The sequence below is a fragment of the Corvus cornix genome, chromosome 1A (genome assembly GCF_000738735.6).
Source record: "Corvus cornix cornix isolate S_Up_H32 chromosome 1A, ASM73873v5, whole genome shotgun sequence".
Lineage (NCBI taxonomy): Eukaryota > Metazoa > Chordata > Aves > Passeriformes > Corvidae > Corvus > Corvus cornix.
In genome coordinates this window covers 8,256,827-8,278,617 of record NC_047057.1, presented here as the reverse complement: position 1 = coordinate 8,278,617, position 21,791 = coordinate 8,256,827, and the positions used below count along the sequence as shown (strand labels likewise).

At 36.7% G+C, this 21,791-nt stretch overlaps 1 protein-coding gene across 2 annotated transcripts in view; it reads right to left on the bottom strand.

The window, feature by feature from the left end:
• The window catches only part of SEMA3A (semaphorin 3A), a 237,616-nt gene that overhangs the window by 9,191 nt on the left and 206,634 nt on the right, over nt 1-21,791 (bottom strand). For both annotated transcript variants that reach the window (XM_039571065.1, XM_019283654.3), the window contains 5 exons: nt 20,361-20,580; nt 15,163-15,254; nt 12,405-12,446; nt 6,734-6,891; nt 2,537-2,604 (listed from right to left, as the gene is read on the bottom strand). In XM_039571065.1, the coding sequence (XP_039426999.1) occupies nt 2,537-2,604; nt 6,734-6,891; nt 12,405-12,446; nt 15,163-15,254; nt 20,361-20,580 (580 nt within the window). The remainder of the gene's footprint in view (nt 1-2,536; nt 2,605-6,733; nt 6,892-12,404; nt 12,447-15,162; nt 15,255-20,360; nt 20,581-21,791) is intronic.

Sequence of the window (21,791 nt, the reverse complement as noted above, 5' to 3'; positions counted from 1 at the left end):
GTATGTCACACTTAAACAAAAATTGTCCTCTAGCTGCCACAAAGATGACCATGCTTTTAGATTTAAACATTAATGTCTGGGCAAACAGATGACAGTGAACGATCCTCAGCTCCCTCTAATGTTGCTGTGTAGTCATTTTATACTTCTTCTGCATTTACACCAAAGAGCAACTGAAAAAGCTATGTAAACCTAATTAAAATATTATTGCTTCAGACTGATTGCAAATTTGGTTTTTGCAATGTCTTTAAAAGTGAGATATACATTAAGAGATCATTCTTGATTCATGGTTTTTGGTTCACATGGAGAATAAATTGGCACTTCCTGCAAATGAATGTGTAGACACATAGTAAATGATTTCTGAAGCTTTTTTTTTGCCTATAGACAAACCCAATTCTTCATCTGTTGTCCAGGGAACTACTAATTACAAACAAGGAATAAAAAATCAGCATGAATTGGCATAGGAAGTTTATAGGCCATGCAGTCATCTGTACTATGTATGATCATGTGTAAAGGACAAGTAAATATAGGAAAATGTATTAGATTTACAAGTCAAGTGATTCAGAGAAAATTTCTCTCATGACCAATCTAAACCACTTGTTAAGCACTTTGACAGTCCATCCGTCAAGTCTAGAATCCAGCACTGCATTCCCTCAGTATTTCTTGTAACTTACTGATCCTTCTAATGCTGTCTTCTTTTCCCCATTAAGTAATACATTCAGTATCTTGCTTTGTACTTGCTCTCCTCATTTTGGCAAAGCTGTTTTAAAGGCCTCTGTGATCAGGTCTGCCATATCATATCTTTGTACAGACCTTGAGTTCTCATAATTGTTGTAATTTAAAAAAACTGCATTTCTGGATTACTGCAAAACTGGATTACTCTCTTTGCTTTGGACAGAACATATCTTTTTCAGACAAATATACAAAAATACAGGAACATATAAAAAAAAAAAAAGTGTTTTGAAATGCTTTTTTCACCTATGAAAATAAAGAACAGACCTGCAGTTTATAAAGCACAGCTAGCAAAGGCTAGAGAACATTAATATGAACATACATGTGGTAGACCAGTTCAAAGTTTTGCTCAGGAGTAAAATATTCAGAGAGTAAAAAGGTAAAGCTAAGAAATGCTTCTGTTGGTATTAAAATCAATGTTTAGTGCCTGGTGAAGTTTTCCTATTGTGGAACTGAAAATCTCAGTCTCAACATAAGGATGGTCTTATCTTCACTGTGTAAGTATTATGCAATGGGAAATTTGTGAGCTTTCTCCTAGTGACAATTGACTAGCTCAAAACTAAACCAGTTGAACATTCATGAGTTCTCAAAATGTGACAATTACATACTGACCACAGTCTATTCAAGCACTTTTAGAACCCCTTTTTCCCTCTGAGTAACTTGGCCCAAGCTGACAATCAGAAGTAAAAAGAAAAGCTATAGTAATGTTAGCTGTGAGTTTCAAATGATTGAAAGGAAGATAGAAAAAGCAATTAGTGAAACATATTGGTAGTGAGTTACAGCTAACACAAAAGTACAATTTTGGACTATTCATAATTTTTTCTATTATGTGGACTGAAAGGACAAGAGGGTTTTGAGGTATCTCCATTTTCAGTCACCTCCTTATTTTTCCCAGTGGTTTAACCCTGAGATTAGCTCAGCTGGTTGAAGCATGGTGCTAGTAACACCATGGTTGAAGGGTTTAGGATCCCTGTATGGGCCACTCAGTTAAGGGCTGGATTCGATGATCCTTGTGATTTCCTTCAAACTCAGAATATACTGTGTGAAAAGTTCCTGTAGATGTGCCACAATCACAAGGAATCACTTTTTTCCAGCAGAGGGAAGTATTGCCTAAGTAATCCCTTCACTTATACCAATATGGACATTTTTAATTTTCTGAGTGAAGGTCTTCTGAAAAGTTTGGCAACAAATTAGTAACTGTGAGAAGTCTGTCAGTCAAACAAGTCAAGAAAGGAATCTGATCATTACACTGTGAAAATGAAACAGCTGACAAAAAAGCAAACCAAAATATGTCTAAGAAAACCCATACTGAAAGCACATGGGACATGCCTGCTGCAAGGACATCCTGAACTTCAGAGCTTTTAGTGTGATACCTACAACAAAGGTCACTCCACATTTTGCCAAGATAGTTACAAATACATTTGGTTATCATCTTATGCAAACTATGTAAAGCAACATGTACATATTTCTTGATGTCATGATGGAAATACGAATCTTTTCTGATATAACATACCTAATGTGATGGCATGGTATTATCAGGGAAGAGAAGCAGGAAAATTAAAATTCTTAAACTGTTTATCTGGGGAAAACAAAACCAAAAAAAAACCCAAATAGACTTTAGTGTCTGATCCAGGCCATTGTAAGCTATCTGAATTGGGATAATGATGTATTTATTATATTCATCTTTCACAGATGTTCGAGACAATTTCACCAACAAATCTTTCACATGCTTCCTACTCTACTCTTTCACAGTCTGTAAATTAATTACAGACAAATTAGCTGCCCTTCAGTGGTGCCCATAACTCACCGTGATGCTGCAGGTCTGAGCAGTGGGTGAGTGGGTCCCCATTTCGGATGTCTTGTCGTCTGGTGCGTCTGCAAAGATCACATTTGAAATCTGTTAGTGCCCTTCTCAGTGCTCAACTGCAACGAATGGAACATTTACATAATTACAGAGGTCACAAGTGCATCTAAACAACACTAGGAAGGAAATCATACTGCTACTGCTATATTCTGTGCATTATCATTTTGTAGAATCGGCTTTACTCTTACAGGTGAAGTCTTCAAAAACTGGTAAATATATACCTCTGGCACTGAGATACTGAATAAATAAATAAATTTAATGCTAATTATTAGTTTTAAATAAATACCAAATAAAACAAACGATGAAGTTTATTTTAACTGTATGGGCAATACTGGGCACAAATAAATTCATTATTTGATTCACATTTACAGAGACTGCTGAAGGATTAAAATATACACCGTAGAGTTTAACATGCATCAAAAGTACACATTTGTGCAAGTACAGAATACTTTGAGTACTGGAGCATCTTTTAGATAGATGAAATGTTAGGATGGGTGGCTTTGAAAGAAAGCTGAAGTGCTGTATTTTCTGCAAAATCTAAATTAAAAAGCATAGATCATCTCAGCCACCATGGGTTTCACCAAAACATTTCTGATAAAACCGTTTACAAAACTGTTGCAAATGGTTTTGTCTTTAGAATAAACAAAATAAAAACTTGAAAAGGAAGATTTTGAAATGTCATTTAGTCTATCTTTTGTAGCTTAAGTCTGAATTCTACCTTTGATTGCATGTCTTTTTAACACAGTATATTCTTCCCCCAGTTTGAATTCTACTGGCTCTTTTGAAAAACATATTGATCTGTGCTAAAAACAAATGTTGTATTTCATAGAAGAGAGCTTTTTAATACAGTTTTGTTTTGCATGTGTTGTTCTCTCTTTGTCTGCTCCTAGTTTTATTTAAATAGCTGTGACACAAAATTCAACTGAGCCAGAGAAAAGCATTTCATATGAAAAGGAAAGAAAAAAAGAACAAGGCAAACAAAGATGTGTTTCAAGTGTGAGCACTTTACTTCAGGAATCGGAGAAAGCCTGAGGGCTTGCAAAATTAGAGGAGAACAAAGAGGATTAGGCTGTTGAACAATGCTGCGATTTCAGATTATGGTACCCAGCAACGGATATGCAAAAGTCAAGTAGCCTTGTAAAAAGCCGCGTTGGTCACTCCCTTGTGACAACAGCCCACATTTTTAAAAGCCATTGTTCTGCAGCACACCATCTCTCTTCCCTCCACCAGCTCTATTTACAGGCTCTCACTAACAGCTCAGCATCAGCACATACCAAGAGTTCTCAGAGGCACAACTGCAGAGCTGAGTCCTCTTGCCTGAAAGATTTTAACCATATTTTTTTCCACTGAAAGCTACAGAAATGTTAAACCTAAAATTAGTTACGTGAAGTACAGCAAAAGCTTTCTTTCTTAAAAAGAAAGCTGGACGAGCATTTTTATATATTTTTCTGAATAAAAACTTCCTTAAGATTATGAGTTAGGCCATCTTAGCACACTTTAATAAGAAGGAATCTTCTGCTGATATATGGTTAAAAAAATGTACAAATCATAATTTCCAGTATCTTTATATTACTCATTACCAATGACAAAATCACACCCAAGATATAAGTAACCATAACATTTTGCTACCCCTTCCTGAATTTTGAAACACAGTATATTTCTAGGACACAATTTGTAGAAAAGAAGTCTGTGGAAAGACTCATATTACTGTCAACGAAGTTTGAATGAAATGTTTAGTTGGAATCTCAGGAAAATGTCGCACATATCACCATTGTATCAACACGATGATTTATGAAATATGAACCAGAACACATCTGCTCGGGGTAAAGTGAAGTGGTCACACTACAGGAGCTCTGAACTGTCATTTAGACTTGTAAAACACACACAGAAAGAAAAGCAAAAAAAAAAAAAAAAAAAAAAAAAAAAAAAGGCTCATAAAATCTCATTAAAACAAAAAAAAAAGAAGAAGAAACGAAACAAAACCCCAAACCCTAAACCCAACAATTAGTAAAGCATCTGTACAATTGCCTCAGGAATCCACTTTCCCAATATTTCTGGAGCCTAAAATTACAAGAATCCATTATTAATAAAATGCTGACATTTAAGCTGTTTCCAGCAATGCTGATTTTGTCATTGATGCATTCTGAGCTGGCTTGAGGCAGTGGGTACAGCAGGTACCAGGTGAACAGAGGATCCTCTCTCCCAGTAACACAGACCTCTACTCTGCTGCTGCTACTGCCAAGGGAAAAACTGGGGGAAAGTGCAGAGACAGCAACTTTTTCTTATGCCTTTTTCGGATCCCAGCTTCCCAGGACTAACTTTTTCTTTCACAGTGGCCTCTAGAAGAGTAAATTCTGTACCCCAAGGTTTTTCTGTAGCTGTGCAACCTAGTTTGGCCCCAGTAACCCCCACCCCTTAATCCCTGTAAGAAGAGGTCCCAGTCACTTTACCCCGATAGCAACGTGAGTGTCCTCTACAGCAGTAAGTTGGAGAGATAAGGAAAAGACAAAGAGTCCTATTTCTTCCATCAGTGTAAGCAGAGGAATGACAGGATGATGTGCTCTATGGATCTACTGGCAGTAGGAATGGGTGCCAGTGAATGCTGAGAAAGGATAAGGTTCAGGAACAAAGAGTAGCAGGGAAGTAGCAGAAAACTGATTCAGTGACTCCTGATCTTACTTTCTCCTTGAACTCGGAGGCAGTACTCAACCATACTGATCTCTAATCCTAAAACCTTTTCAGAATAAATCAACCTTTTAGATTCTCCTTGCAAAACACACTGTTCCCTCTCCTTTCCTTCCTCCTCCAGAGAAGCCACCATGCTACCAGCAAAAATAAGAAATTAGCTCATGTAGCTGAGAAAATTTGACTGGCTCTTCTTTTGGGATGGGTTTAATTTCCACTCTTTAATTGTTTTCTAACTAATTAAAGAATTTCACAGAAAGCCTTTCTCAGATTAACTCTTGTTTCCTGGTGCAAAAACAGAACCTGATGTTCCATGAGCAGCTTTTACTTTTGTCATCAGTATTTGTTTAGGATATATTGTAATGCAACCCTTAAAATTTTAATCCCCTCCATCTGAAACGTCTGTGACACTAATTCAACTTCTCACCCTTTATACATTTCATCTCCCTCAACAACCAATCTAAACCTGGAATTTGAAGTTCGGACACTCTCAACTAAGTATTTGCTGCAATTAATTTCATGTATATAAACCCTTATGTACATAAGCCCATGGATTCCTTGTTTCTTCATAAGTGTGATAAGTCTGGCATATTTAATTTAATGTGAGCACTTTTTTATCATTTTACTCAATTTATCAAGGGAATCTCAACACTCCACCAATGTCTGCTATTTGCAAATGTTTATCTATTCAGTTATTCCCAACTTCTGCTTCAATAGCCAGGAGCTCTTCAGCAACTGGCGTGTATACTTTTAGAGTTTCAAAGATAAAGGGAGGCAAAGAAATTAGTACTATAAACCTTCAGATCAGGCAACTAGACTTGTAAATTTTTAATAAAATTGATATTTTTGACTTGTGGAGTCAGCTTTCCACCAACTCTTGCATTGCAAAGCCTTTAGCATCAGTGCAGAGTGACTGTAAAACAGTGGTTGTTCTGATCTGGCAGAACAACTTGGACACACATCAACACATACAAGTTATACTTTCGAATAATAACAATAATGTTATATATCACTAAAAAAGATAAGTTTCTATTGATGTCCAAATATTTTAGAAATATTTCTTTTGATTCAGAGTTCATGAAAATGCAGGATAATTTACTTGGGCAGGTAGTGATCTCATTTTGATTTTGAGCCCCCTCCTAATTTTAGAGAAAATAATTTTTTTTTCTTTTTGCTGTTTACCAATGAATATAAAGTTAGGAGTTAATTTCAGAGACAACTCTTGTCTGAATGTTTTCTTACAGGAGCTTTTTAAGCCAGCCCAAGAAGTAGCAGTGGTCACTTTAAATCAACCAAGACTTCATATAGCATGTAGCTCCTACAATGATGTTTTCTTTGGAAGAGAAAGGGCTCCAGTTAACCATCCCATGAAAAATCTGCAAAGCCCTCTGGTCATATTGAGACCATCAGTTAAAACGAATAGCAAACCATGCAGGCATCCAGAACTGTCCCTACCTCTTAGCAGTGGGGAAGTAACGTGAACACGATGAGCCATCCCAGGCACAGTAAGGGTCTCTTGCAAGGCAACACTCAGCACAAGCTTTTCCATACACATCACAGCGGTGTAAAGGAAGCTGTGAAACTCCAGTGGCTGAGCCAATGTAGAGCTGTTGCTGTTGTAAAAGTTAAAAACAACAAAAAAAAAAGGTTAAAAAATATCGCAAATTACAATTTTCTTTTTCTAGGAAAGCATAAATATATTATATAATCATCTGTTAGGAGCACTTCAAATACAATAAAGAATCATGATTCTGATGTATGCGAAAGGAATGAGAACAGAATTGTCCCCAGGGTAAAAAAAATCAAATAAGAAACTTTATTTTTTCATTAAACTCTTGGTGGTTCCCCTAAACAGTAAGAAAATTAAACTACTCTTAAGTTTTTCCTTTTGTATTCAGATCCTCGCACTGGGAGAACACTCCAGTCAGTGACAGAACACAATGGAGAACATGCTTTTGAATTTGAACAAAATGAACAATTTCAACATACATTTCCTAAGCATTACCTCAATTTATGTATGTGAGGGGGAAACCTGAAGTAAATTATTTCAGACTGATGCTACAATATTTCAATTTGGAAGCGCTGCCATGCATGCAGTTCTTTGCATGTCTGGTAATTCCAATGTTTTGTACTCTTTTCTGTAAGTCACATGATTTAACTGGAACACATCTTTAATGAGGGGAGAGGTTTTATTTTATTTTGGATAAAAAACAGTGTTGAGTAGAAGATGCAGTTCAAATGCAGAAGTAAATAAAAAAAACATGCATACAAAATGAAATACAGCCTTGCATGGCATCACAACAGAATATCTTGTCTCTCTCAATTTCCTCTCTGATATCAAATTCATGTGGTCCACTAGGGAAGTTGGCCCCCAGAGGGATATGAGAAAACTGAACTTCTGATCCCATGTGAAAGTCCAAACAGAGATATTTCAGATTACCAATAATTCACAAAGAAAACAAGAAAACAAGTATGAGTGGGATGCAAAATGAGGGGAACACTAAATAAACAGATACACAAAAATTCAAGGGCATAATCCTTCTGGTTTGGAAACGCCGACACTTTGCTATCAAATCTTAAACCTTGTCAGCCAGCACCCACAGTGGAATGATGAATACCTTTCCTAAGGTCCCACTCCAAGCAGTCCCATCAAGAAAATACAAATTTGTTTTAATTTTTCTTCATTGGAAGACATAGAGCTGGTGTAAACAACAGAAATTCAAGAAATGTCATCAAAATTCTTTGTCTCCTGCATTGCAGTGTCCCAGAGGTACCATTTCCAGGGATTTGGGGATGGAAGATGGCTGAGGTCACCTACCTACTAGAAATAATGAGCACTGGATACCAGAGATAGCAGCACCAAAAACACTCATAAAAGGTGTTGTGTTAACTTCTTTCAGAGACAGCAGCTTGGCAGTTTATACAGACATATTAATCGTAACAGAAACATCCCGTGCATTTATATAAACACTGGTATTTTCTCAAGGAAAATATGACAAGGAAAGCCCCCAAAGGAAAATTCACTGGCAAATTGAAAACTAAACCCTTTCTAAGCAGCTGTTTCCATCTATTATAGTTTCATAGCTGGGTTGTAAACCCACATTCTCCAGGCAAAAATCTCTGACCACACAGGGCTCCGCACAAAGCCTGAACTGTACAAACCAGTCCTAGTCAGCGTTGTAGCCTTGAGAAGAGATGACAGGCAACAGACAAGATGAGCTGCTTCTCTCTAACTTAAGTCACTTAATCAAGTACCCACCTTAGGGGTACATCCTGCAGTAAAAAGAGCAGCAATTCAAATCTTAGGTGACCTAACTGCTTCTCAAGGGATGCCTCTTCTCTTTACTGATTATGGAGGCAGCATAGGTCAAATTAGAGCTTCAGTTAAGTATCTTAAATGTCCAGATGGTATTGATCTGAGTCCTGTGTAATTGGGGCATTAATATCTGTATAAGCATGTAGGAACGTGTGGTGCAACTAATATAAAAATCAACCCAGAGAATGCACATGGGAAAATAAAGAATGGTGTAATGGTTTCCTATGTACCTCTGTAACCAATTTCATTTTGCAAAAGTCCCATCCCTAATTTTCAGTAAATGTCTTTAGAATTAAAAAATGACCAGAAACATAAGAAAAAAAAAAAAAATTCGAGGCCAAAATAGGGTTACTTAAAAACTATATTCCTTGTAGATAAGTTTATAGTTCAGTCAGTGAACTGCAACATGTGTTTCAGGTGCTGCACAGCCTGAAGGCTGCTGCCCTGTTTGCTGCTCTTCTGATCATGGTTTTAGACTCCAGCTGGTGATCATTATTCTGGACACTAACAATATAAAAATCCAGGCAGTATGAAATTCAGAAAATAGAAATAGAATTATTAGCATCAACGATCTGACCTTACTCTGCCATACCATAGTCAAACGGCCTTTTGGGCAGTCTCTCCCAAAACATTGTTAACTGTTAATTTAATGAATGACTATCAGATCAAACCAGAGAGAGGGAAAAAAAAGGTTGTCCTCTAAAAATTCTTGCAGAAGTATTAGAAGTCAAGAAAAACTCAAGAAGAGACTAATATTTAAGTGATCCAGTGGTTTCTGGTTGCCCCACAGTGCTGCCCAAAAAGCAAAGACATAACAAAATGGGAAAAATGTAATGCTTAAGAGGAAGAACTTAAGCAGAATTTGAAAAGTAACTTTAGGGAGCATGAGATTCAAATATCATTTGATTTAATTTAATGTCTTAAGAAGTAATGCGGAATAGTTCAGCATGCTGTTTAAGTGATATATTCATTTTGAGCTGGTCCTTTCTATGTGCCCACTATGGACAGAAATGTTAATCTCTGAATAAAATTCAGTACTTGGTGAAATATACTATAAAAGTGGCCACTAAGGTATTTCTGAAGGTGTCTGCCTTGCCTTTGCTTGAAAATCTTATACAAGAGAAACAAAAGCTCTTTGTAGCAGTTCACCAGACAAGGACTTGCCCTGTATCAGCTAAGGATCTCCTTATCCTTTTCCCATGTCACCAGAAATCCAATGGCTTTTTGATGGAGCATCACAAATCTGACCCTGAGAAAAAGGTGAGAGGTTGCTTTGCAAAAAGTCACCTTTGATTGAAACCCCGGCTGAACTTTTTGGCCTGCTTCCATGTTTGTAAACCAAGGGAAAAATTACGGAGCTTCACCTGACAGGCTCAAAGCCAAGTGGTACCGTGTCCATCACAGAACTGGGAGTTTAGGCAGCTGCAGGGTGTTGCAGAGGCTCAAGGATGCTCTGAAGGTTTGTGTCTATTGCTAACAAAGCACAAACTGTTTAAGTGATAAGGTTACACGAGCCTAGGGCTCTGAACACAATCAGGAGGAATGTGTAGCTTCAGTGAAAAATAAAGACGTAATTCCTGTGAGTTAAAGACAGCAGAATGGAGAAAAAACATATTAAGGCTTAGTCTTGCACATAAAAGCTAAATTTCCTTACTCAAAGCCACTCTTGCTCAAGGGCCAAAAGCATACTCAGAGAGAGAGAGAGAGAGAGAGAGAGACGGGAGCTTTAGAGCTTTATATAATTTAAAACTTAAGCTAAGTTCCGCTCCTGAAGAATTTGTAGATTTTGGTCTTTAGGAAGAGTAATTTGTAACATAACATATTGGCATGATGGCAAAAGAGGTAGCTTTGAACAACCAGAGCAGTAAAACATTTAGAAATAAGGAGAAACTCCCTGTACCATGTTTTTATAATTGGACGAACGATTTGTTAGTGAAAAAACGAAGTGATTATTTTTAAGGCATTCAGTAGAACATGCTGGTTTTACTATTTACATTTCAGGCTCTGGCTTTCCACAATGCATAGAATTATCGTGCTGTTTATACGAAAACCACCCTGCTTATCAGAACACAATGACTAAAGTGTTTGAGTTATAGAACTACAGTATTTTTAAATCATAAATGTAAAATGGAAACATGTTGCCATATACTTATTTCATACATACTGCCAAAAGCTTGTCATAGTGTATCATGATTCTGTCATTTTTAGCCTGAGGGTGGTTGATTTTTCATGAGTTTTACTCTGCCTGAATAACTTGTGGTTTATGCTCTTTTTTAGCTTTAGACAATTTTAGCAGTGTAAATTTGTTTTCAGAAAACTCAGGGAAAATTGTAATCTCTCCTGAATAACTAAAGATGCTTTGAAGAAAAAGCTGTATGAAAATGCATGGTCAATTTTCAAATATGATTGGCTGCTTTAAGGCAACGTACTTATAAAAATAATCCAAAGCAGAGCATTTTGGTATGATGTGAACATATATACAACCTGACAGGTTTGTTTTTAACTATCCCAGTATTCAATACTACCTTTTTCTTTGTCCTGCCATTTTTGCTGGTTTAGGTGGTAAACTGTTAGAACAGTGTCCCCCCCAAGACAGTTTCTGTCGAATAAATGAATGCTTTCAGACAGCTTTCCTAAAGACAGTGAATTCAGAGTTAAATATGCAGCATTTAAAATATAATATTGTGCTCTGTCCATTACAGAATGAATTCAACTTCTGTTTAGTAATGTATAAAGGGAGGTAGATGAATTAACTAAATTTTACTTATTACGTGCACAATTTTTAGTGCACCTAGTCCTGAAAGTAATACCAAATCTCCTCATTCCTGACAATGACATTAAACGAAAACAAGTTCCTTATATTTACCAAATAAGCCTTTAGATCAGCACATATATGAAAAAGAAAAAAAAAAATAAATTTGACACTAAATTTTATGTCTCAGACTCCTGAGACAGGAAATGACAGTGGCTGGGATCCATCCACCTAATTCCAAGCAAACTAGAAGATAGGCCCCTAATACCCACTTCATTCCTGGACTGCAAACCAATGTTCTTCTCACAACCACATAATTCATCAAGTGCTTCACAAATTTGCTTAGAAATGCAGGAATCACCTTTACTGTAAGTCAGACAAAACTTTACCTCTATCCATCAAGAGGTTCAGCTCATTTTAGTTATGGTCTGGTTTTATAATACATATCTTTTCTATAAGCAGTTAGCTATTAGTGTACTCAACAGAAAGTAGGAAATATAAATTTTGGATCTGGAACCCTTATCCTAACCACATCACTGAACCAGAAGGCGACGGAAAATTTGGACTGCATCAGATCTGTTAATCTTTTGTTAAAGCTGAATGACGCGCGTCCGGGAACGGAATGGGCATAGGACAGAAAGACAGGAGGATGTCCCATTTCCATCCTTCCACCATCTGCATTTTGTACCAGACTATTCCTACAGAGACTGGAACTAGTCCCATTAAAAAGGGACCAAGTTTGGCCACTCCTTTTGAACAGCCTCTCTGTCATGGAAACACTCTACAATGTGGATTTTAATTTTTTTTTTTTTCTAGAGAGCCACCAGACAGCTGGCTAGTTTTTGTTTAGTTTCCACCTTACCAGAAAGTAACACAAACTAGGCTTTTCCTTTCCCTGTTGCACATCACATTTTCCTGAGAAACTACTGCTGTTTATGTAAAGGGATGGGATGCTGCTGCTGCAATTAATATGTCTCTGCTGACTGCCAAGTTACTGTCTCTAGAAGACAGAGACCAATAAATATTTGAAAGTGATTTAACATTTGTGCACACAGTACCTGCTTTGTGGAAATCTTCATTGCTGAAATGACAGTGGGTTCCTAGGGAAAAATAGAGTTAAAATATAAAGTGAGCTGTAAACATAAAAATGCTATTACAGTGCTATTTGCACAAGGTAGAAAACCCTGAAATTAAACTAGATACTCCGTAGTAATAGTCCTTCTTGTTGTCTTGTGCAGTGGAATAATTTCTAGCTGTAAAAATGCATGTATCTGGGTGCATCTTTGATTGCTATGTTGACCGTAGGTATTTCACTTCCCATTTTTAATACAGTTTAATTGTGATCACTTTGTCACTAATTTCACATCTTGAAATTGCTATCCACACTTAATAACAAAATTACTTTTAAAGAAGTTCCCAGGTAATACAAAAATAATAATGGCTATATGAAAATTCATAGATACTATCTATTAAAGATAATAACACTGAAATAAGCAACTCATTTTAGTATATCAAGGTGAAAACCCCATTCCTGTGAAATTTTCCTCATAAGAACAAGTTCTAATCCCAAGTACAATCTCTTTAACTGCACCACACTATTCACTTACAAAGAAGTTACATGCATTTTCAGAACATGCAACCAAAATGAGCAAGAGGTTCTTTGCACTCTGGAATATCCATTATTTAGTCAACTGTTACAACTTTTCGGTCCAGCTTCTTGGATGGATTTTCATCTTAAAAGTGGCATAATAAAAACTGTGCAAGTCAGTTCTGTATGAACCTTATTCCATCTAGAAATCTGTTATTTATCCCACACATCATACTTGTGGTTATATACATTAATAAGGTCCTTATTAAGCTTTTACACTTGTAGAGCTTTCAAATTGCTTATCCTGAGAGAATTTGATATGGGTCAGTGGATGGTAAGCATGGACTTGCCTTTACAGAGAGGTTAATAGACCTTATATTAGAAAGCATCAATTAAATATAACATTTGAATGGAAATTGAACTCATTAATTTGTTTGCTCAGCTGTTCAGAGACATATTGCACAAAAGGGGTTTAAAGAGGCATTTGTTATCAATGTAACAGATACGAAAGACCTTCAGCTTTGTGGAATTATAAATGAAAAGCATTGTACTCAGCACATTACAGCTTAAGCATCAAAATACATTGTTCATGATGCATGTATACTCTTTACAACTAAAGAACACTTACATTTGAAAGATTCATATCTTATGTACACAAATTCTGCTTATTTCACTTAAGTACATTAATGCCCTCTTTAAGGCTTAAATACATGTCTAAAGAGATAAATGAGCTTTCAAGTAAATCAGAATACCAAAATACTTTCATGCAATGAAAAAATAAACATGTAAAGTAAAATTCCAAATTTGAATTTGCAATTAATGATTCTACTTTTGTAAAACCTTTCTGAAATAACATTAATTCCATTTTTTTTTCCTTCTTTCACTTTTATTTTTTTCTGATGTCCTCTAGCTTGGCACTTCTACTTGTTTCAGGGAAGAGATTCATACATGATCAACAATTGCCAAATTACCCTGCATTCATTTAATGACTTTTGTGTGTATAAAAAAGAAAAAAAATGTTGGGAGACACAAATTACTTATGTCATTTTCTTCTCACAGTTTCTACTTCATTTTAATGTAAAAAAAAAAAAAAAGATCCCTAGATTTCTGTCCACAAAAAACCCCACAGATTGCAAGAACAGGGACACATATTGTTCACAGGTATCTTGCACTCGAAACAGAGGTTTCTGAGCAAGATTGGTACCAGTAAAGCCAGGAATGCCCATAAGAAGCTCTGTTTAGCTATGTTGTCTCTGCTCAGAAAAAAACAGATGAAGGGATGGGAGTGGAGTTTGATGAGGATATGGTGGCTGCGCCCCTCTGTCAGGTCCAGGGCACGGTCCCTGTCAGCACGTCTGGAGTGACACCACACGACAAAAGGCTCCTGGAGCGTGCCAGCAGCATCTTCACACTGTCACATCAACCTCATGCTCCCAGCCAGGTATCAACCCCCAACAGCCTGGAGACAGGGAAATGGTGCCATAAAACGGCACTGACAGAAAGAATAAAGTGGGGAATGTAAATGATTCGTTGTTGTGTACAAAACACAAGACATCCCTGGGTTCTGTCTGGGAAGTGTTTGAAAGGTTTACTCAGCCTTGCCTTGCAGGAGTGCCTACAGGATGCCATATTTTTTAGGTGGCTCATATAGGAAAAATGGAAGAGATTGATTTCACCAAAAAGTACAAAAGCTACGGGGTGTTTACAGTGTCTTGTGTCGAACCATGAAAATGAGACCCTAAAGTGACCTTTGAAAATATAAACACTTTGTTCCCCACATTATTAAGCCTAAGAAATCTGGGCAGATCACTGTTTTACCTAAAGTATCTTCTTAGTTACAGTATGCTGATAGTCTGATTAGTGTTAAGGGTTGATGCAATTACAAATCTGTATATTGCATATCTCTGTGGGAGAAAACAGACAGGCATTGTTCTCAGACTTGCACAGGTAGATATTTAACTCCAGCATGCAACAGCTCTAAGATTCAGAAACACTAATTTACTTTTTAAACCACTGAACAAGAGCCCAGAATGCCACTTCTTTTATCATTAACCTCCAGCTCACACTGAAAGTTTCAAGGTTTATTTTGACTAGTGTCTGGGTCTCTAAATGACAAGCTAATTAGAGGGGTATGCCAGGCTATTCCTTGGCTAGACTGCAAGAAGTTGAGTTTGCAGCTGTCCACAGAGAAATCCACAACCTGACACTTGAAATTCAGCTGCACTTACCCGAAAGACTGTCATTTCTTCCAGCAAGACTTCCTCTAATTCGTGCCAAGTCTCCTTAGGAATTGAAACCACTTTAAGAACTGTTCCAATATCTTGAAAAGGGAAAAAAAAAAAAAAAGTTTTCAGGTGCTTAAGATGAATACTTCAGCTTTGTAGCAGCCAGAATTTCTTGTAGTATGTAATTATTTCACATATAAAGACTGTGAAGCTACGTATCTCTCAGCACTCATTCAAAAGAACTGCTATTTAAAATAACCTCAGAAAACACTGAATTTCAGTGTTTTAAGTTTTTCAGTTTTAAGTTTTAAGTATTTCAATTATCAAAATGCAACAAAGAAAATACATACTATTATAGTTATTAAAGAATAGACAGAACTGAAATACTATTTAAGTGACTGTATAAAATGACAGATTCATGACTGGGGAAGGAAATGCACTAAATTTACTCGGGTGTGTTTTATTGTCCATTTTGAATATGATGTTTGTCTTTCTTAAAATGCATGTGAAGATGCAGTACAGATATAAAACCATCTGGACGAACTTTGTTAGACAGATGAAGCTGTTAGGTCTCTTAAGTACACGCGATCTTCCCTGTGTCAAACAAAGTACCTAAGATGTATAAGCCCCTTAAGGCACCTATATTTCTCTGTGTGTAAGATGCTGGTCTTCACTGAGGGGTGAAAAGCATACAATTTGTGCCTTTGGTTTAGAAATAGATGTGTGCCAGCATTTTATTATTATATCAAATTAGATATTTGGAGTTTTGCAACTGGCTTTAAAATTAACAAGGCCAGCACTTGCAATTCCAGAGCCACAGCCTCTGGTTTTGGGAACATGGTTGAGACTAAAGACCATCTCTGTTATTCAGCTTCTGCATCTGTGATTTATTTCTTTGTTTCTATGAACACGATTTCCAGGAAACAACAAAAACACAAAGAACCATTTCTAGGTTGGCACACATCACTGCAGACTCTCTGAAATGGAAACAATCTGTATGCGACTTTTCTTTTTAACCAGCCAAGTGTAGTGCCATGTAAATGTATCACAGGTAGAATAACTATGTCCCTGAGGACTTTTCAAGTTGCACATCCTACAGCTTTAATGGTTTGGGAAAATACAAGGCATTTTAAGTGGATAAAATTCTCAAATTACTATAAAGGTCGACATTCTTAAAACAAGAATTTAACCATCAATTGCACAAAACCAAATGTATACACATTTTGTAAGTATATATAATTTGTGTGTTAGTTGAAATAAGAATAAAAAGATGACAACTCTCTACTTCTATATTTAAAATACACATAAAATTGAGACAAAGAGATCACATGCATTAAAAATGTTTTTACAAGGCAACTATCTTAAAAGATATTGATTTAATTTAAAATTCTGGTACTTAACTTCTTTACATGATTTTGTATTTAAATATTCTAGAAAACCTGGGATATCCTGTAGAACTGAGTGTTTTCATTTTTCCATCTGCTTCCCTTTAACCAGATGTTGGTTTCTAGATACATATTTTTGGAGTTTTAGAAAGAAGCAATTTTTTTCCTGCCAGAATATGTACATCACTGTTTTCTTTCATTGGCCACACATTCATATATTCATTTAAAAAAACCCAAAACAACAGTTATTTCTTAAAGCAACAATAAAGCAAGGCACATCTTTCTTTTTATTTAGGCATCTATGTGTAGAAATTAAGCTAGTAAAATATGCTAGATAAGTGGGTTTGGAGTGGTTTTCATTATGGTCGCTGCTACTAATTGAATATATTTAATTCAAGAAATATTGAGAATGGTACAGAATAAATGCAATATAAACTTTAAAATAATAAGAAAAAAATCCCACTTTTCTACAACAGAGTAATTCAGAAGAACAGATAATCTAACAGTAGCTATATTTGTAATTTAACTGATGAGTTAATTTCCTTAATTATCCTGATAATATGATGACTGTGGTTTTGAGGAAAATACATTTTACCAGTGAAAAACAGGGAACTCTCATCTAATAAATATGAGAGTGCAGCAAAATGTCACAACTGTATTCTGTGTTGGACTAGGACTGTCCTCAGTCACAATCCATCAAATGCCATATCTCAGAAATAAAGGGAAATTTTTTCTAAAACAGACTGAGTGGGCACTGAGCAGACACAAGTTTCCCATAATGTTGTTTCAACAAAAGGTCAGACTTTTAAGTGGCTCCTGAAACAATTACAGTTTCCTGATCTCAAGAAAGCCTCTGAGGTCAAAGATACACTGAGTTAATCACTCTGGAGACTCTGGTCAGGCCACAGGTACCAAAGTGCGGCTTTATCTGAGTTCTAGATCAAGTTTTACAGAGTAGTATTTCAAACAATTTCACACAAACGGAATCAGGCGACTCCTTTAGGATCAATAGGCTCTGCTTAGCAAGATAAGATTACTGTTATTAATTTGCTTTACTGACAGAGGTACTTTAACTGTGCCAAAGGATCCCAAGCATTAGACGCTCAGGATATGTATTAAGTGTGTATCTTAAATCCTGTTTTTTTCTGATTGCTTTCAAGCATGCTGATAGGATTTTATTTTCATTGTGAAACGCTGGTTGCAATCACAGTGGGAAAGAAACTGCTCAGCTCAAGATTTCACCCACAGGAAAGGAAAATGTGACCACACTGGGTGGCTATTAATTGTTGTGTTCAATTATCATCAGTTATTCAATGAAAAGGAAAAAAAAGTATTTCTTCAATATACTACAGTTCAGCAGCACATGGGAATAATGCAGATTGCTCTAACAGTAAAGGGAAAATACAGAGAAATATATCTAATCTGATGGGACAGACCTGCACAGAAAAACCCAGTCATACCCCAGAGAGCATAATTCTGGCTTTGACATATGTTCAGATCACCAAGTGGGAAAATGGACTGTGACTAGAGTCTCTAATCTGCTTCCCAGTTAGTTCTTTGCTTGGGAAGAAGTAATACATGCTGATTGTGTATCTGTTTCTGATTCCTCTGACTTTGTGCAGCTGGCTCAGTGCAGCTCTCTGGTAGAAGGCAGGCAAGGCCTCGGTTCTGCCTCTTTACCTTTCCTCCCACACAGAAGACAACCTTTCCTCATCCTGAAAACCTCTCCTTATTCTGAAAATAAGGACATGAGCTCAGAGGAGCATGGAGCATCTTTTGTGATCCAGCTCCAGGCATGGGTGTTGTAATGCCTGCTCTTGTCCCATGACGGTATGACCTCCTGCTGGAAAAAAAATGGTTTCTATGGACAAAAGTAGTATTTCAAAAAATAGTAACAATCTGCACTTAGAAAGATGGGATTTTGGTGATGAAATATCTTTTGGCAAGTGCAAGTAACAATGTTTCAACACTTTTCTTATTGTTTGTGGGCACGGCTATCACCAGCATTGGATAGAATCCTGGGTATTTATCATACACCTGAATATTAGTGGTTTAGGAAAACCCTAAACTCCCAACTCAGAGGTAAAAATTATCGTTGAGGTTCTTTTAGAGGGAGACCTTGCCTTGACTGATTTACATAACAACTGCTATACATAATAATAACTAAAGAACCAGTATATGCAGTGGTAACTGTCTAGAAGCTGTAACTCAGGTTTAAGCAAACCTTCCTGCACTATCTGAAACAGACAGGAACTTCTGTCTTACTTTTCATCTTACTCTAACAGAAGTCTTGAAGAAAGTACAGTGAATCTCTGGAAGAACTTCTTACTTTCCCTTGCAGAAAGCAATGCATCTTTCTTTGTCCAAAGGCCAAGCTTTGGAGAGTTAAATGCCACCTCTTTTGCTCAAGACATATACTTAAATAAGTTCCTTATGTTTGTTCAGCATCATACCCTGTATATGTTTGGGGTTTTTTTTCTGGGCTGAATCAGGTCATAGAAGACTTGTTGAAAGGCACCAACCATCAACCACTGTGAATTGTGGATGACATTGAAATCTCTAATGTGTGATGGAAAATATATATGTTGTATAAAATCATATGAAAATACTTTTCCAATGTTTTATGCAAGAACATACTGTAGCACTGGTATCTAATAACTCAGTTCACAGCTTTGAAGTGCTTTAACCCTTCCTGCAGAGCTGTGTTTTCTGCAGTAAATGTTCTGAATTGTTATGCTTGCACTGTGTTTGGTACACAAAACTTCACCAGCTCTCAGTTTACTCATAATACATTTCAGGCATCAACATGAAAGAGACTTTACATTTATTGCTTTGGAAATCTAACCCCAGGTCTGGAGTACCAGAACTGTATTTAAAGCATGCAAAAAGTTGGACTGTTATAAGACAGACATACAGGTATTTTTTTGGTCCAACACTGAAAAGAAGCAGTAGGGTTTCTGTTTGATTTGGTTTGGCTTCATGATGCCAATGTCTAATTACTAGCAATTATGCTCAGTAGGAGTATAAAATACTTTTATTCAACATTAACTGAAACATCAGCCAACTAATGTAAAACTTTCAGAAATGAAGAAACAGATCCACCAATTGCTACTCAGCACACTTTGGAAACCACTGAATTTAGGAAAATGCATATCAGCTAATTTCTGGACACTCTTTCTCATTATTACCTTTCTGGAAAAAATGTCTTTTCTGAGTGCATTTCTCTAAGATGCCCAAGATGAATGATTCTGCAAATGCTTTGGAAAGGACATAATGTTTCTATTTGAATACCAGCTCTTCTGAAAACACTCCATTCGTGCCAGATATCTTCATCTTAAGTAAAATGATGCACCCTCTTGGCTGAAGAGCTGAGCATCTTAAGGCAATACTTGAAATACTTGAAAGGCACACAAGACATTTCCCATACCTGGATATTTCCCTCATTCGCATTAATACTTCTTACGCTGCACTTCAAAATGGGTACCTCAAACCCCTCATTTTAATACTAAATTATAATTAATAAGGGAAGATATTTCTAATAAAAATCCCTAATAGCAGTAGTTGGAAAGAGGGTGGTTTGATCTTAATCCAGTTGGCAAAGCTCCTAAAGAATTAAAGCAGGCCATGGCTTGAACCTGTAAGAGCGAATGTTTGTAACAAAGACCTCCCCACATGCAGTTTTGGGTCCTGCCCCAAATTTTTACAGGTTTACGCTGTTCTTCAGTCAGTGTTCTGTCTTTCAAAGGATGAAATTTATCTGCTCTATGTTTCCATCAAGCCTGGAGGAGCATACAGTGTAGATTCAAGACTTCTCACCTGTGCCAATGAACATCACGTCATATTGGCCATCTTCTGCGTCTACTCGATCTACCACGATCTGTGTGAACTGGTAATCCACGTCTGTTTTAATCATGATTGGACGGTTGTTGATGGGGAATACTGGGTTGTACATGGCTGGGTGACTTCTGGCAAATGTGATAACTTCATCAGGAAGGTCCTTGGTGGAATCAAAACCTCCAAATGTTTTACTGGGACACTGGAAATAAAAAAATGAAATGTTTTACATTTTATTATTTATCATCCCATCTACTGCAGTCTAGAATTAAATATGTCACGGAATCTAAGTGTTTTGTGACAGACAGCAAAAGTTAATTCTGTCACTCTTAGCCTCTATTTTTTAATTTATTTTGGCTTTAAACCAATATGGTTAACAGAATGTAAATGATCCTCATACATCAATTTTCTTATTCCTATTCAGTGGAAAAGGTTTGTAAGTCCACTACTGATTAGTATTAATCTTTAATTGGCAGAAGGAAGAAATCCTGAAATATCTAAATGATTCAATACAAGGCAAGAAATTCAGTATTTGGTTATGTATACAACACAAAATTAATTAATTATGCCATCATGTTTGTTTTGAAGTACTGTCTTCAGAAGTTGACTGGAAGTCCAAATTACTATGTGAGGAATCAAATCCTTAAATCCTGGGACAATGCCCTGTTCTACTGACTTTTCAAACCCCTGCTTGTCTCAACAAGTCTGTGTCATCCCTGTAGTCCTGATAATGTGGATCCTGTTACACTAAATCAAATCTAGTGAGTCATGTCTTAAATGTATCTTTTTTTTCTGCCCTCTGATTCTAAAGAAAGCCTTCTGTGAGTGTTGCTCATCATACTGCCCATATGAACTCTTAGGTGAGGCAAGTCTCATTAAGGACCTGCAATAACTCCGCACTGTCCTGCACAGTGACAGAACAGTTGGTGTTCCATCGCGATTAATCTGGTCCCATGAAGTAAGACAGAAAAGAGTCACTTTTCCCCTGTATATACCCAGGGGTGGGCCAGACAGTTTTGCCTCTCATCTGTGAGAACCAAAAGGTTCTACTTTTCACATTTAGCTCATGTCCTCCCACTGTAAGCAAAAACCAGAGGGTGAAAAGGAAAGGTAAGACCATGGTGTTGGTAGCCACAGAAGTATTCCTCCACTTTCAGCCACCACAAATCCCCACCAGGAGACTCAAGAACTGTGGCTAATCACCATCATTTGCCCATATCTCTTCTGTAGAATTGGTAAGTATTTTATGAACAGTTATTTGTAACATTAACATAAGCATTAGTAGTGTATTAGTATTGCTGAGTGGATGAAGAAAACGAGCCATGACATCAGGCCAAAGATACTTGTCAAAGATCTTGGTGACCCCCACTGCTGACCTGTTTAGGTAACTCTTGAAGACATATAAAACATTAA